Source organism: Ornithodoros turicata, chromosome 2 (genome assembly GCF_037126465.1).
Source record: "Ornithodoros turicata isolate Travis chromosome 2, ASM3712646v1, whole genome shotgun sequence".
In the NCBI taxonomy this organism is placed as follows: Eukaryota; Metazoa; Arthropoda; class Arachnida; order Ixodida; family Argasidae; genus Ornithodoros; species Ornithodoros turicata.
Genome location: NC_088202.1, coordinates 81,351,529 through 81,365,002, shown reverse-complemented (window position 1 = coordinate 81,365,002; position 13,474 = coordinate 81,351,529). Strand labels below are relative to the sequence as shown.

The 13,474-nt window shown below is 46.7% G+C and overlaps 1 protein-coding gene across 6 annotated transcripts in view; it reads left to right on the top strand.

Annotated features, from left to right (window-relative positions):
• Positions 1 to 13,474, top strand: part of LOC135385619 (kin of IRRE-like protein 1) — a 569,797-nt gene that overhangs the window by 500,916 nt on the left and 55,407 nt on the right. For all 6 annotated transcript variants that reach the window (XM_064615057.1, XM_064615058.1, XM_064615056.1 and 3 more), the window contains 3 exons: positions 2,966 to 3,156; positions 5,727 to 5,862; positions 7,562 to 7,675. In XM_064615057.1, the coding sequence (XP_064471127.1) occupies positions 2,966 to 3,156; positions 5,727 to 5,862; positions 7,562 to 7,675 (441 nt within the window). The remainder of the gene's footprint in view (positions 1 to 2,965; positions 3,157 to 5,726; positions 5,863 to 7,561; positions 7,676 to 13,474) is intronic.

Here is a 13,474-nt window from a genome sequence, read left to right as displayed (position 1 = left end):
TTCCTAACTATTCTGTTGCGCTTAGCTTATAAAAGTTAGTGAAATTGAGGAAGATCGACACATCAGTCTGCCTGATTAACAAGTAACTAAAAGGAATAACAAGAAGAAATTCTGCTTCATCGTTATCTCACTTTTTCTCTCGGTGTTCTACGTCTTCCATATTATGAAAAGTAGCGGCAGCGGTAGTGGAGAAAGAGTCCGCCGCTACCCGTATTTGTGTCGGAAATACTTTTTCCGTTACCAACTTAAAATGTAGCGCGATCGCTACTCCGCTACCGAAAAAGTAGCCAATACGGTAGCGGCGCTATAGTAGCGCCGTTATGTACAACACCGGCCAAATATCAATTCGCATGTGACAGACAGAAATAAAATTACACGAACGAGCTATCCTCAGATGATGCGGCATTGCCCAGAGCAGTACTTGCGAAAGAACGGTATTCCCATGATTCCCGGAGGCTCTCGTACTACGCACAACAGGTGGCGCTACAAGTTTTGCAAGGCATCTATTTGCCTTCGGGGCAAGCGGCTGTTCCAATGACGCATACTTTCTGCGACGCCTCCAAGCCCTTGATCACGGCTAGCCTTGATGAGCCTGTTTTCGCATCTAGAGCAGCATACGCGAAGGTGAACCCGGAATTCATTCTAGCGATGTCCTTTCCGCACGCTCGCCCCGGAGTACGTGCTCGAGTGAGAGGTTCCTCACGCTGCGTTGCACGAGAAGGGATCAGAGGAGCGCGTCTTCGGCGTGTGAGGGTGCTCAGCGTTAAAGTCAGTAATACCGAGTAAGAGAGGGAGATAAAGGTGTTCTCTGACGTGCAGTTCGGTAAAGGACACGCGAGGAAGAAGGTCATTGTGTAATGCAGGAGGAGCTGAGGCAATGAAACCCAAGCAGCACAATGTACTGAAAGTCGAGTGCAATAGGGGTGGCCGGTATGTGTCTTATCAATTTTCTCTAGGTTAACAAGTCTGTTCAAGGCCGTCCACCTACCCGTCCACCCCTATTGCACTCGACTTTTAGTACATTGTGCTGCTTGGGAATATACAAGGACTATAACTCAACACTTAAGCCGCACAACGTCCATTTGCGCGCTTCAATTAAAGAATGGCTTGCCATTTCCTTAAACCCACGTGCCAACCCACCAGCAGCGGGATCAGTCCCAAGCAACACAATGTACTGAAAGTCGAGTGCAATAGGGGTGGACGGGTAGGTGGAAGACCTTGAACAGACTCTTGAACCTAAGGAACATTGATAAGACACGTACCGTCCACCCATATTGCACTCGACTTTCAGTACATTGTGCTGCTTGGGGTGTGTGGGATTTTCGTCAACTGCTATTCTTTGACCCACGTGCCTGGAACTGTTACCTGGAACAGCATCGTTACTACAGAGTTAGTCTAGGAATCATTACAAATTTCAATGTCATCGTAAAAATAGAAGACGGCGAGTACCCCGCCCCAAACTTTGCAGACTGATAGGCATTTGGCTGACGTTTTATTGGAATATTTTGCAAGCGTTGTGGTTCTGTAGAAATAAACTTAAAAATTAAGCATAATCTCGCCCCATGCGTTTTCGATTGCATGTTTCACTCAAACACCGGTATTTTTTTTTTGTCTCTGTTTCACGTTCACATCACCGCACCCAGGTCGCGCTGCCTACAACAATGCGACATACTTTAATCCTGTTCTTCTGTATGTTATGCCACCTGTATGTGGCGATATGAAACTGAAACACACACACACAAAATGGCGGCTTTTGAGTGAGATAGGCTATACTGAGAGTGCATGGGGTGGAATTTTGCTGGATTGTTGATTTTCTAAAGGATCATAACACACAGAAAATTCCAATCTGCGAAGCTTGGAGCAGGATAGACCCCGTCTTCTATTTTTACGATGCGATCCAAATGTGTAACGATTGTTAGACTAACCCTGTAGATTGTGATCTTATTCAAACATTAAGATATTAATAATGCAATGCTGTATGCAGCGCTCTACAGAACAGTCCCAAGCAGGCGGCGTATAGATGTCTTGGTATAATATACTACGGTTTTAGGTTTCTAGTTTCGGGACGTGCAAAGCGAAATATCATACTTTTATGGACAGTAGGGGGAGGGGAAGATAAAAAAAAGACAGTAGGTCTTTGTATGTACGAGATACATCAGTATTTTCTTTTCTTCTTCTCTTCATCAGCTTTGTATTCATCTTCACAACACCGTCTCGCTATAAGGGCGGACATTACAGCAGTTCATCCTTGCTGGATCCAATTTGGCGGAATTGCATTTTTGTGCTTTTGTTCATAATGTAAATGAATTGGTCAGTAACCTAAAAGCATATCCGTGAGACCGCACGATAGCTCCTAATGTTGCACGTCATGGCGCGCAGCTTAAATTATTAGTTTTATTCCGCGTTTCTGATTATTGAGGTTTTTTTTTCTCTCTCCCTCTCTCAGAAAGCGGGGATGCGAAGCCCCGGTTACCAACACATGCACTGGATAATTTTGGAGCTACCATAGCTACGTTGTCTTGTTGCGCTTTATCTTGTTATCGTGGTGTTACAAGCGTCGTTGTCTGTTTCGCTGCGCCTCTGATACGTGCACATGCGCCCATATTACAATTGCAGATAGGCTGTGCTAAGTTGCGTATGCAAAATACGTTGTTGAGAATACCGAGACTGTGGAAAAATACATTCGCAAAAGCTGTACCGAATGGTTATTTGATGATACTGTGGGAACAGGACAGAAACGTTGCAGCACAAAACCTATTGAGTCACCTATATGTAGTGCGGTCTTTTATGACACATGTTGCTTATTTTCCAAGCATGGGAGGCACACTCACACGCATGCAACATGGAACAAAAAAAGTCACCGTTCATTCTAGGATACTTGTACAGAAACAGGAGCAACAACCATATATCATGGACACACAAAGAATTCCGCAGCGATAATGATTATCTTGCGGAACTTACGCAGGACCTCCACAAGTGCTCACGGAAAGTGGCAAGACCCGAGAAATGGTGATAGTGAACAAGGACGAAGACGCCTCCATTCGAGTTGTGTTCTGCTCGGACCCAAGACCACGGGATTCCTTCTGGGAGTGGGGAGCCTACAAATTGAAGACTGGCAACGCTCTCAATCGTTTCATCGCCGAGCCGCTTCTTTCTGTGAGCATGGTCGATTTTCCTAACCTTTCAATAATCGATAAGTCCGGGTGCTTTGTGCGTGCCTGTATATGTTATGTCATTTGGCGGTCGTTTTCCTTGCTTTTCATGTCTCGGGGGAAACAAGCTTTTACTCATATTTCTGTGGATTGAATAGATATAATGAGTCGGTTCGGGCGAAATACGTACATGCCAATACGTAATTGGGAGAAAAGTCAGGGTAGCGGTATTTTATAAAAGTAGACAATGAGACCTAGGTGGACAGAAGGTTTGGAAAGTCAGCAATAGAGCTGTTGCAGCGAAGTTTGCACCGCGCCATTTCAGGCCCATGCGGCCACGGATCCAAACAGTAGGGACTTTCATCAGCGTGTACTGCGTGGTGTTTGAAGCGGTATGGCGCCAAAGAAAACTACAAAACCTGTAGGAACCCCACAGAAAATGCGGTGCATCTTGCCAAGTGCGAAAAACTCGAGACCATGTCTTCCAAAGTGCCGCGTCGCCTGCTAAACTCCCGCGTATTGCATATTTTTTGCGCTGATGTTGCTGCTCGCTGGCGCCACCTGGCACGCAGAAACAGGTCTATAGCGTTGTGTAAATACAAGTAACGAAATGGTTTCGGCGGTTGGTAAGGATCAACCATAGTTATAATCGCGACAAGACAGGGACAGAAAGAACTACGCGGTGCCTGCCCGGGTCTAGTTCTTTCTGTCCCTGTCTTGTCGCACTTATAACTATAGTTGTGTAAATACGCATGGCATTATTATTACGTGTAAACGGGGAAGGCAGCGACGTGAACGTCTCGAAGAAGGTATGACGATTCGGTGAATCGTCTACTTAGCATTAGCACACAATCCCCTATACAAATACCTCATTTTTCTAGGTACAACCGACACTTTTCGACGTAGAAAATGCTTTTCTCTGTGTGGTTATCATCTTTACAAAGTACCGCCCTTCTAATTTTGTGACATTCAGCGTTGCGGCCACTATGGGCATGGTAAATGTGTGATGGAAAGAAACGAATGTGACTACACATGCTATATACAAGGCGAGACATGCTCCTGAAGTGCCTTCAAACGTTTGACATTGTCGTCTGGTGCTTATCACAATCTTTCGTGCTGCTTATTGCGCTTCTACTGCACGATGGGTTTAGACACAGCCGCCACGTGAAGAACCACGACATGGTGTCTCCGCTGTATCATGACAATCGATACTGCCGTGTAGCGCAGTGTTTCGTTATACAGTTCAGTTCATAAAAAACGACGTAATAAAACTTAAGTTAGATGACATTCACATCAGGAGGGGGCAAGAACTAGTAAGAACAAATGCCGTTGACCGCATGATTCCAGGTGGCGTAGTTTTTTATTATAATTCAGTGACACGTTTTCTAGGACACCCTGTATATCTGTGAAATACCTGCAGAATAAGGTGGGGTAATGGTGGTGGCAACGGGCTGCGTCGTTGCCTCACAAACGTTTCTGAAGATATTCAGAAACAATTATGGGCCGAACGACGGCAACCTAGTACTGTTCACACTATCAGCACCACCATCTTCAGTAACAGCACGATCCGATGCGCAGTACATACTGCCGGAATTCAAACTGATCGCTTACCCTATACGTCCTCAGCTTGCTCATCATTATTCGTTGTTTGCCCAGCGATTGCGTGAATCCAAACGTGCTTTACATCGATGAAACGGTGCAGCAAACGGATCTATACGAAATAAAGAAAATAACCCGAGCGATATTTAAGCCCCCCTCCTATTTTCGAAATATCCGTTAAGAAAGCAAAAATTGTACACTGGAGTATACGTCGTCATTTATCCGCTGCGCTAAACTAACGTATCCAAACTGTATTTCGGTCGACGTTTTAAACAGTGCTGGCTCCTTCATGAAAACGAGGCGTTTTATCTGCGCTCAACGAATAACAGGTATGGTACTTGTATACTGAGCCTATCGCAATATGGGAATGAAAAAAAAAACAAAAAAAAACGAGACGCGCTTCTATTTTTTGTTGGAGATTCGTATACATATAACTTGCGCGTAAGTACACATCGATATATTCTCATCTTGCAAAGAACGAACAAAGTGCCGACATACCTAATCGAAACTAAAAAGAAATTACAGAGTTTCGTCCGTGTTTTTCTCGCTTGTTTTCAGGCGAATTATTATACAGTTCGCGTACCGAAGACATGATTTTTAAGCGGTAGCCCGTATTCATCGACCAAGCTAATTGAAGGTACCATTAGGATGGATTGAATACCTGGAGTCTTATTCTTGCCGCTCGCACGACGGAAAAGCAAGGTTCTTCCGTTTTATCAACCCGCGTGCGCATTTACCGTTGACAGGTTGTGACATGCCTTGTTTGAGTAATTATTGTCACATGCGTCGTACGTGAAAGTGCGTAGCGCGATCTGCCGACCGAACATAATAAATCAAAGGATGTCTTCGACGGCATTTAGAAGTAACTGCACAAGTTGCTTGTCTCGAAACAACGATCTTTTTCGTCTTTCTTTTGGCGTAGCCTCTGCAGTGCACGGCCACGTTATGGAAGCTTATCCTGCTCTTGACTTTCAGGAAGAGGACTTGGATAACTGTTACGAATCTCGCCTGATCGTTCAGCGGGCGGAAGGTGACGATTCGAGGAAGTTCACACTGCATGTGGAGAACGACAAAGGGAAAGCGTTCTACTCTGTGGCCTTAGAAGTTCGAGGTACGCCTTCTTTCACATGTTCTGCTCTGTCTTGGTGACTGCTGCAAGAGGTGTGTGGCAATGCTACGTCTTCGCTCTTGAGAACAGACATTGCTCGTGTGCAGAGTCTTCGCTGCGCGTAATGCGTATACCCTGCTAATGACACGGAAAATATGACTTTAACGTACCACAACGGGTGTAAAATGACATTTATTTTACTTCCTTTGATAAATCCACCTCGCTCAAAGCCTCAGTCGGCAAACTATAAATGCCGTCAGTGAACATTACGCACTTAGCAGGTGTCGTCATCGAGAGCTCACGTTTCCCTCCTAGCAGCAGCGAGAGCGTTTCCGCTCTTCACCCAACGCTGGAAGTCTCCCAACGGCTCTGGTGAGGAGGCGGAAATCGACTTTCGGGGAGCAAAGTTCCCAGACGCAATGCGGATTGCGCGCCTTATGACGTCATACTTCTCAAAACTAGAAATTCATTTTATGAAACTTCCCCTTCCCATGGAGAAACAGTATTTTGGACGAAAACCGTGTCAGACGCGTGTACAGTGTGAACGCCCCATCGTGTCGACGGAAACTCGAAGACGCCAGGTCCTTCCATTCCTCTATCGGTGGGCAACAGCGACGACGAAGTAAACAGTCTTGCCCAAAACCAAAGTTAAGAGAGAGAGAGAGAGAGAGAAACGCTGTCACATGCATTTGTTTATTATGCTCGGAGTCGTCCTGCGAAATGTTTCAATTAAATCCGGAGCCACTAATTTTATAAATCAGGGGGTGCGCTATGCAGACTCCCGCCCTTTCCCGGGTTCTCAGGGGAACGGTACCCTTGGTATCTCAATAGCGTTTGTGAGGCCATCCGGAAGCTGGGCGCTCCACACGCGCGCCATATGTTGAGCTTTGTTCTGTCATCTGCTTTCTGGAAACATTGCCAAAGGCGGGATAATTGAAACAGCCCACGCCGCCAATCAAGTCCATGAAACGGCGCGTACACCGGAACGTGCGTCATGGGCCGGAAGTGGCACCGCTTTTCCCCAGCACGAGACAAGGGCCGTGCAGGGTGCACCCTAGAACGCACACCGGAAGTTGCTTTGGAGGTGTAAGTGACCCCGTCACATCACTGTCAGTAGCTTCCGGTGTTTCGTCTGCCGTGCAGACAAGCGCGATGCGTGACAGAACTTGTTCACTACGGTTTATTGTATGTCGAAACAGTCCTCAATTTCCTCTATCTCAGCTGAATATACCCTTGTGACTCCCGCAGATTTCTGCTTACGTCACGGTCAGTACGAAACCGGATGTGAGCATGCCGTTCGTTCTTCCAGGGGGTAACGTTAGGTAGACGAGCGATCTGCCTGCCTAGGCTAGTTTCAGGTTGCTCGGGCGGTTCTTCCTGTTGAGCTAAAAAAATGCTACGCTGTTCTGGATGAAATTTTGCAAGTGACGTCTACACATATCTTAAGTGGAATACAATTCATCCTGAGTAGAATACAGCTTCCGACTCGATAAGAGGGAAGGATGAGTGTTGGTTGTGTTCGTCTTTCGTGTGTCCTGCACTGTTTTTTATAGCTTTTAACAGCGCATTACCAACCCTTTCATATCTTAAACATTGCCTGTGTCGCTTCTTTGAATCACTGTGGATGAACCATTGAGAACATGTACGATATAGTGAAGATTTCGCTTTGTTTCTTTTAAAAGTTTCCCTCTGTTTGTTGCAGAACCTATAGCAATGTCGTTAGTGGTTGGCATTGTCGTCGGAGGGGTCCTCTTTCTTGTTGTCTTCCTCACCTTGTTCGTGTACCTGCTGAGGTCGCAGAAGATGTGCTTCAAACGTAAGTAACACAACTGACTGCCTGCAATATGGTTGATGTCGCTGGACACGCTCCCAGATTTATGGCTGCTCATATATTTATATGTAGTGTGGTGTCGTTTTGCGAATGCTTGCACCTTTTACGTGACACACCTCGTTGATATGTTTTATAATGCATGTGCCTGACCCAAGCGGCTGTTGACATTTTGTTGCGGTGTGGAACTTATGATGCATCATGCAATATGTCGAGCGACCTGTGGCATTTCCGCTATACTTAACTTTGTCTCTCTCTATGATACCGACACAAACTTCTAATGTTTCTTGGCGTATTATTCAAGCGCGCACGTTGGAGACGTTGCTGTTCTTGGTAGCAGTATTAGCGGGACTACGCTTATTGGAAAGAGAAACATGTAGGTCATTTACAATCACATTGCCAGGATGACTGAAACACGTGCGTCTTACGTGTCTATTTATCCCACCCTCTCTCTGCTTTTCTGTGATGATATGAGTTTGTTATAAGGACGTGAAGAGTACTTCTCTTCATTTCTACATGGGAGCGAATGATTATAGAATGAAACAGATCACTATCGATTATTTTTTTTATGTGTGCATCCGCGTGTCGCATTAAGCTCATTAGGCGGTAATAACCTATAGGAACATCTTCATGCCATCTCACTCCACCTCCATTTCCCGCTCCAATAAGCACGATATGAATACGGCTATCCGAATACGTATACATGTACGATCCGAGACAATAAGAAAGTTCGGAAGTGACAGAAGAAAACAATGTCAATGCAGTTCTAATATCGGGTATTCCGTCCAATCGCAGCTCCCGGAGCTGCAACATTGCTTTCGTAACTGTATCTCGTAACAACGACCACACTCGAAAAGCTCTTTCTCGACGTTGAACATGTACTCAACAGGCATTTGGCAAATATGATTGCCGAAACAACAGCGATAGAAAGGAACTGTAGTAGGGGAAAAGAGAGAGAGAATTAAGGCCTGTTCCGACATATAGCGATTTGATATATTGCGCTACAAAATAGGGCGATATTTTCCTCCTCGTAGTGCTTGATAACGCTAAAAATTAGTGCTTGCCGGAGTTGAGCTTCAGTCAACTTTTTCAGCGCTAATATTAGCACTACATTCGTGTTGGCCAATGAGGAGGCCCTTCAGTGGTGACGTCGCGAAAGTCGTGGAGCTGTTTTGCTTCCGCAGTTCACGGCATGGCGACCGCATTGGAACCGGCGAGTGTGTCATCCCAAATGTCTGATAATTTTTCTGATTGTCCTTCTTGATAAGGTGTTCAGTCAGTTGATCTTTCCGTCGCTGTCGAACTCTGGAGGCGTCATGCTGGGAGAGACCGGGAACGATAACTTCCACTAAATTATAGAGCTTGCGCCACTTTGCACAAGTGTGAACCGTCCGATAACAGTGAGCGCTGTTTTTGCGTGCTGTTTTGTAGCGCTATATTAGCGCGCAGCTATATGTCGGAACAGGCCTTTACATTGGTCTGACTTCGAACTTGCGTTCCGGCCTTCAACTTGACGATGCCATTGGCTGCTTGCGAACTTACGAGTAGCCTCACAATCATAGCTCCCGCAATCAATGTCTGAGAAAGATTTAAGCTCCCTTATCGTCGGTAGGAAAGCGCAGCATGGACGCACGCATTGTAGTCGATTCAGTTAAGCGTCACATGTGGTTCGTGGCCAGTTCGCTGCGCGGTGAGATTCTCCGCGGTTTGCGATGTCCCGTCGCACATTATATTGGGTTCATCGCAGCTGGGCTAACGATGCGTGATACCGCAGACGTCCCCATGAGCAAATACCGCTGGAAGAGCACCATACCGTTGATTGCACAATTTGCCGTTGTGGCATCTGAGCCCTGTTTGAGAGAGTCGGCGCACGTCTGGGGCCCACGATATTCCTTACTTGTCTCGTGGGATCAGCAGATGTTCTGCTCGTGATCGCATTACTATCTGTTTCCGAACAGTTTTCGAGCGTTAACCGTCGGAATGCAGTGAGCCTTGAATAAGTTTCGCCATCTGCGTTGTGACGCGCTTAGTCAACAAAAAGTACAGAGCTAATGAAGTGTAGTTGGTTTACGTTAGATCACGTTTGCCAAGGGAGTGTATAGGCTTACAGCGTATACAGTTTACGAATTGAATAATTGCGCAAAAGTGACGCACATTTTTCCATAAGTTTATAATGGCAATATGATCAGGCACTCTGCTTCTTTTCCCCATTGCCACGAACTTCTACATTTACGCCCATAACACATGAACGAATAAAGCATGACCACATCTTGAATTGCAGATAAAAAATTGCACGCTGGGTCTTTTCTGTACAATCTGAGAAAAGCACTCAACCCGAAAATGTCAGAACTCACACCTGGGGCATATCTCCGACCGTTATTGCTATACTGTCTTTTTTCTAATTCAGTAGAACGCCAGACGCCGATGCGGCAGTATTCAAATTTGGAAGCGAAATTACTTTTCCGCTGAGATGTTAGGTTTTTTTTTTTCGCGTAACTTTATTTCGTGCTTTTGCAGTTTCTGAAACAACTTTTCTGCTTTGTTCTAAGAAGTGTGATTTGTCCTCCCTTTTTCATGACACTTAACGTACACTAAACAATGAAGTTTGGTGCAGCATTCCACGCTTCCACAATAACTACTGCATGCATATTTTACCATGGTACGGTTGTCAGGTAGTACAGTGCAACACAATTACCTTCTTTATGATGCGAAGTTGCCGTCCTTGGGGAGTATGAATATAAAACGGATTGTGCAACCAACCACTCTGGGGGCTTAATCACTTCCATCGTTCGCGAGGCGGAGCTCTCGTTAACACGAACACGCGACGCGCTTTTTTCGTTAACGGGACGAAGACGTAATCTCTTGCTCGCGTAACGACCGACGGTGTCGTCTGCCTAACGAATGTGTGGCGGCCCGTGGAAGACGATGACGATGTGCCTCTGTTGCCACGCGCTACGGCGCTGGCACGGCAGTTCGCAGACGTGCCTCTGTTGCTGCGTTCCACTGCGCCCGGCAGCCAGTTCTACCGGCACCGTCCTAGCGTGAGGCCACGTCCATCTGCCCGCTGGGACATTCCATCATCGCCGGTCAGGACTCATGTAGGGGAATACCACCTCCTCTACATTTGGTGACCCGAACAACGAACACCATGTTCGGCGTAATTCGGCCATGCAACATCCTAAATTTTTCGGCAAACCAGCAGCGGACCACCCTCTAGCAGGCAAGGCGCACCGGGACCACTGTTCTACCGGGGACCCGCAGGGAGACCACAGTACGCTGACTTTCCGGCCTCCACCTGCTTCACGATGGACCTCCCCGGCACTTCTTTGGCGGCAACCGACATTCACGCTGTCGTACCGGTCGCGGTACTGTCGCCCACTCAGCAACTCAATCACTCAGCAAGCACTCAACGCACTCAACAAGGGCTCAACGCACTCAACAGGGACTCAACACAATCAGCAACAAACAGCTCTCAACAACTACTCAACCAATCAACATTCACATCTCATCACTGGAACCCGCCCGGATCTCAGCACTCTTGTTCCCGCCATCCCGCTGCTGCTGCATCAACAGCCACAAGCACAAGCCGCACGCCCATTCGTCCACCATCTACGAGCCGTCATCATTCTCCTCTTCGTGGTATCGACGCGAACCTCAACCGCATGCACCGCTCGGCGTCTGAGGGGGGGAGTGATTTGGCGGCCCGTGGACGACGATGACGACGTGCCTCTGTTGCCACGCGCTACGGTGCTGGCACGGCAGTTCTACCGGCACCGTCCTAGCGTGAGGCCACGTCCATCTGCCCGCTGGGACATTCCATCATCGCCGGTCAGGACTCGTGTAGGGGAACACCACCTCCTCTACAAATGTGTTCACGTGTTCACAGGCTTCATCGCCTACATGGCTCATGATCTAACGAGGCGCGAGACACTTGGGAGCTCGAGCACGTGGTGTATGACGCGCTCTTTTCGTTAAAGTAACAGGGGCGTAATCTCTCGGTCCAGTTACGATCAAATTAGAACGTTTGCCTAACGAGTGGGTCTACCCACTCGTTAGAATGTGAAACATCTTCATTTGGAGTTTTGCAGAAACAGAATTTCTGCAGAAACGACTATGTATTGCTCAACGACTGTGTACAAAATGACATGCTCCCCCTTTCATCGTATTTACACGAGTGGTTACATGAGGGCTGTGAGATATTCTCGAGAAGATGCAGATGAAGACGAGAAAGAAGACGAAGAAGTGACAACGACAAGCCATAGACAAGCCATAGACAAACCATAGAGAAACTATAGAGAAACCATGCGAGCTATCCAAACAACCTCATTGGTCGAAAAGATTACAGCCTCGTTGGCAGCTGTAGTTTGTTCAGGGCGGTGACATCACAACACGTAACGGCTCGTTACGAGCTCGATAGCCTCAACGAAGAAGCTAAACGAGGAGCAGGGATTTTGTCACAGCAAGGCGTCGATAAGTTTCTTCGTTTCGTTATTCGTAACGACACGCTGACGTTGAAGCTGCCCAAGAAAAATGGCGGAGTGATTCTTCGCTTGGGCGATCACACAAGCAGCTAACAGTGCCCCATGGACGTGATGGCGTCGGGATGCCTTTCAACTGGACGAGACAGATTCTGTAAAGTTCTTCCGTCCGCCAAGAAACGCTCTCCGCACCGTTTGTGAGGACTTGTGACCGTGTACTTCACTCCGTCTTGATAGCTACGGGTGTTGTGATGAACAACAAAGGTGAAATGGATGCATATAGTAGTGTTTGAATTGTTCTCTTTAATAGTACATTGCGGACATAGTGTTGATGTAGCAATGAAAGGAAGAGCAAAGGATTCTGTGGATTTTCTGAGGTCGATTGTCTTGAATAGTTTCATAACATTCTCTTGCTTCGCGCTGCTAACATGGAATTAAAACAGTTCACTGACGTTCTGTTCAAGCTCACTAGAAAACTGTTGCACTGCGAATTTATTTTATTTTAGGCGTCAGGATGCCTTTCAACTGGACCAGATAGATTTTGTAAAGTTGTTCCGTCCGGGAAGAAATACTGTTCGCACTGTTTATGAAGCCTGACTGTAAGGCTGCGCGTTGTACTTCCATGCTTGAAGAAAAAGTTACATAAAGTTAATGAAATAAGTGTACACGTTGAGGAGAATGGGCAGCCTCCTCCCCTTTCTTCTTTCGATACTTCTGATACCACTACGTCTTTCCTTTCTGGTCTCGGACTCCCACGTGAACTAGAACTCAGCATACACTAGTTCTCTTATCATACTTAAGAGGGGATATCACCGAGGAGCCATCTCCGATTCACGACTTTGTCGCATGTAGATGGCGCCACACAAACATCCGGGTCTCATCAAGGTGAAAGCTCTAAACTATACCCCTGTTACGAGTTTCTCCTTCGCGGGATTGTGTAGTTCCATAAACACGTGTGACCTCCTTGACTATTGACGTGCAGGGATCTCCCGCTCCCGTCATGTGTGGGTTGCCAAGGTCAACTGAGCTAAAGGAAAAAAAGACAGGTCCGACCAAGGCGAATTCTTCTTCATTGTCTCTTTGTGGACTGCATCTCCTGACTTCTGGGGTTGATGTTAGCTTAGCTTTCCTAAGCTTTCCATGTCTGAGTTCTTCGACACCAGCACGCAATGTCGAAGTGTTACGTTTCGTTCGCCGCGCTTATTTCTTTAAAATTATATTGACCTGCTGATGTTTCTTTGGCTGGGAGTTGCAAAACATTTCGCAGATAGAAGCTAGGCTTTCGTAAAGCCAAGTGTTGTGTATTCAC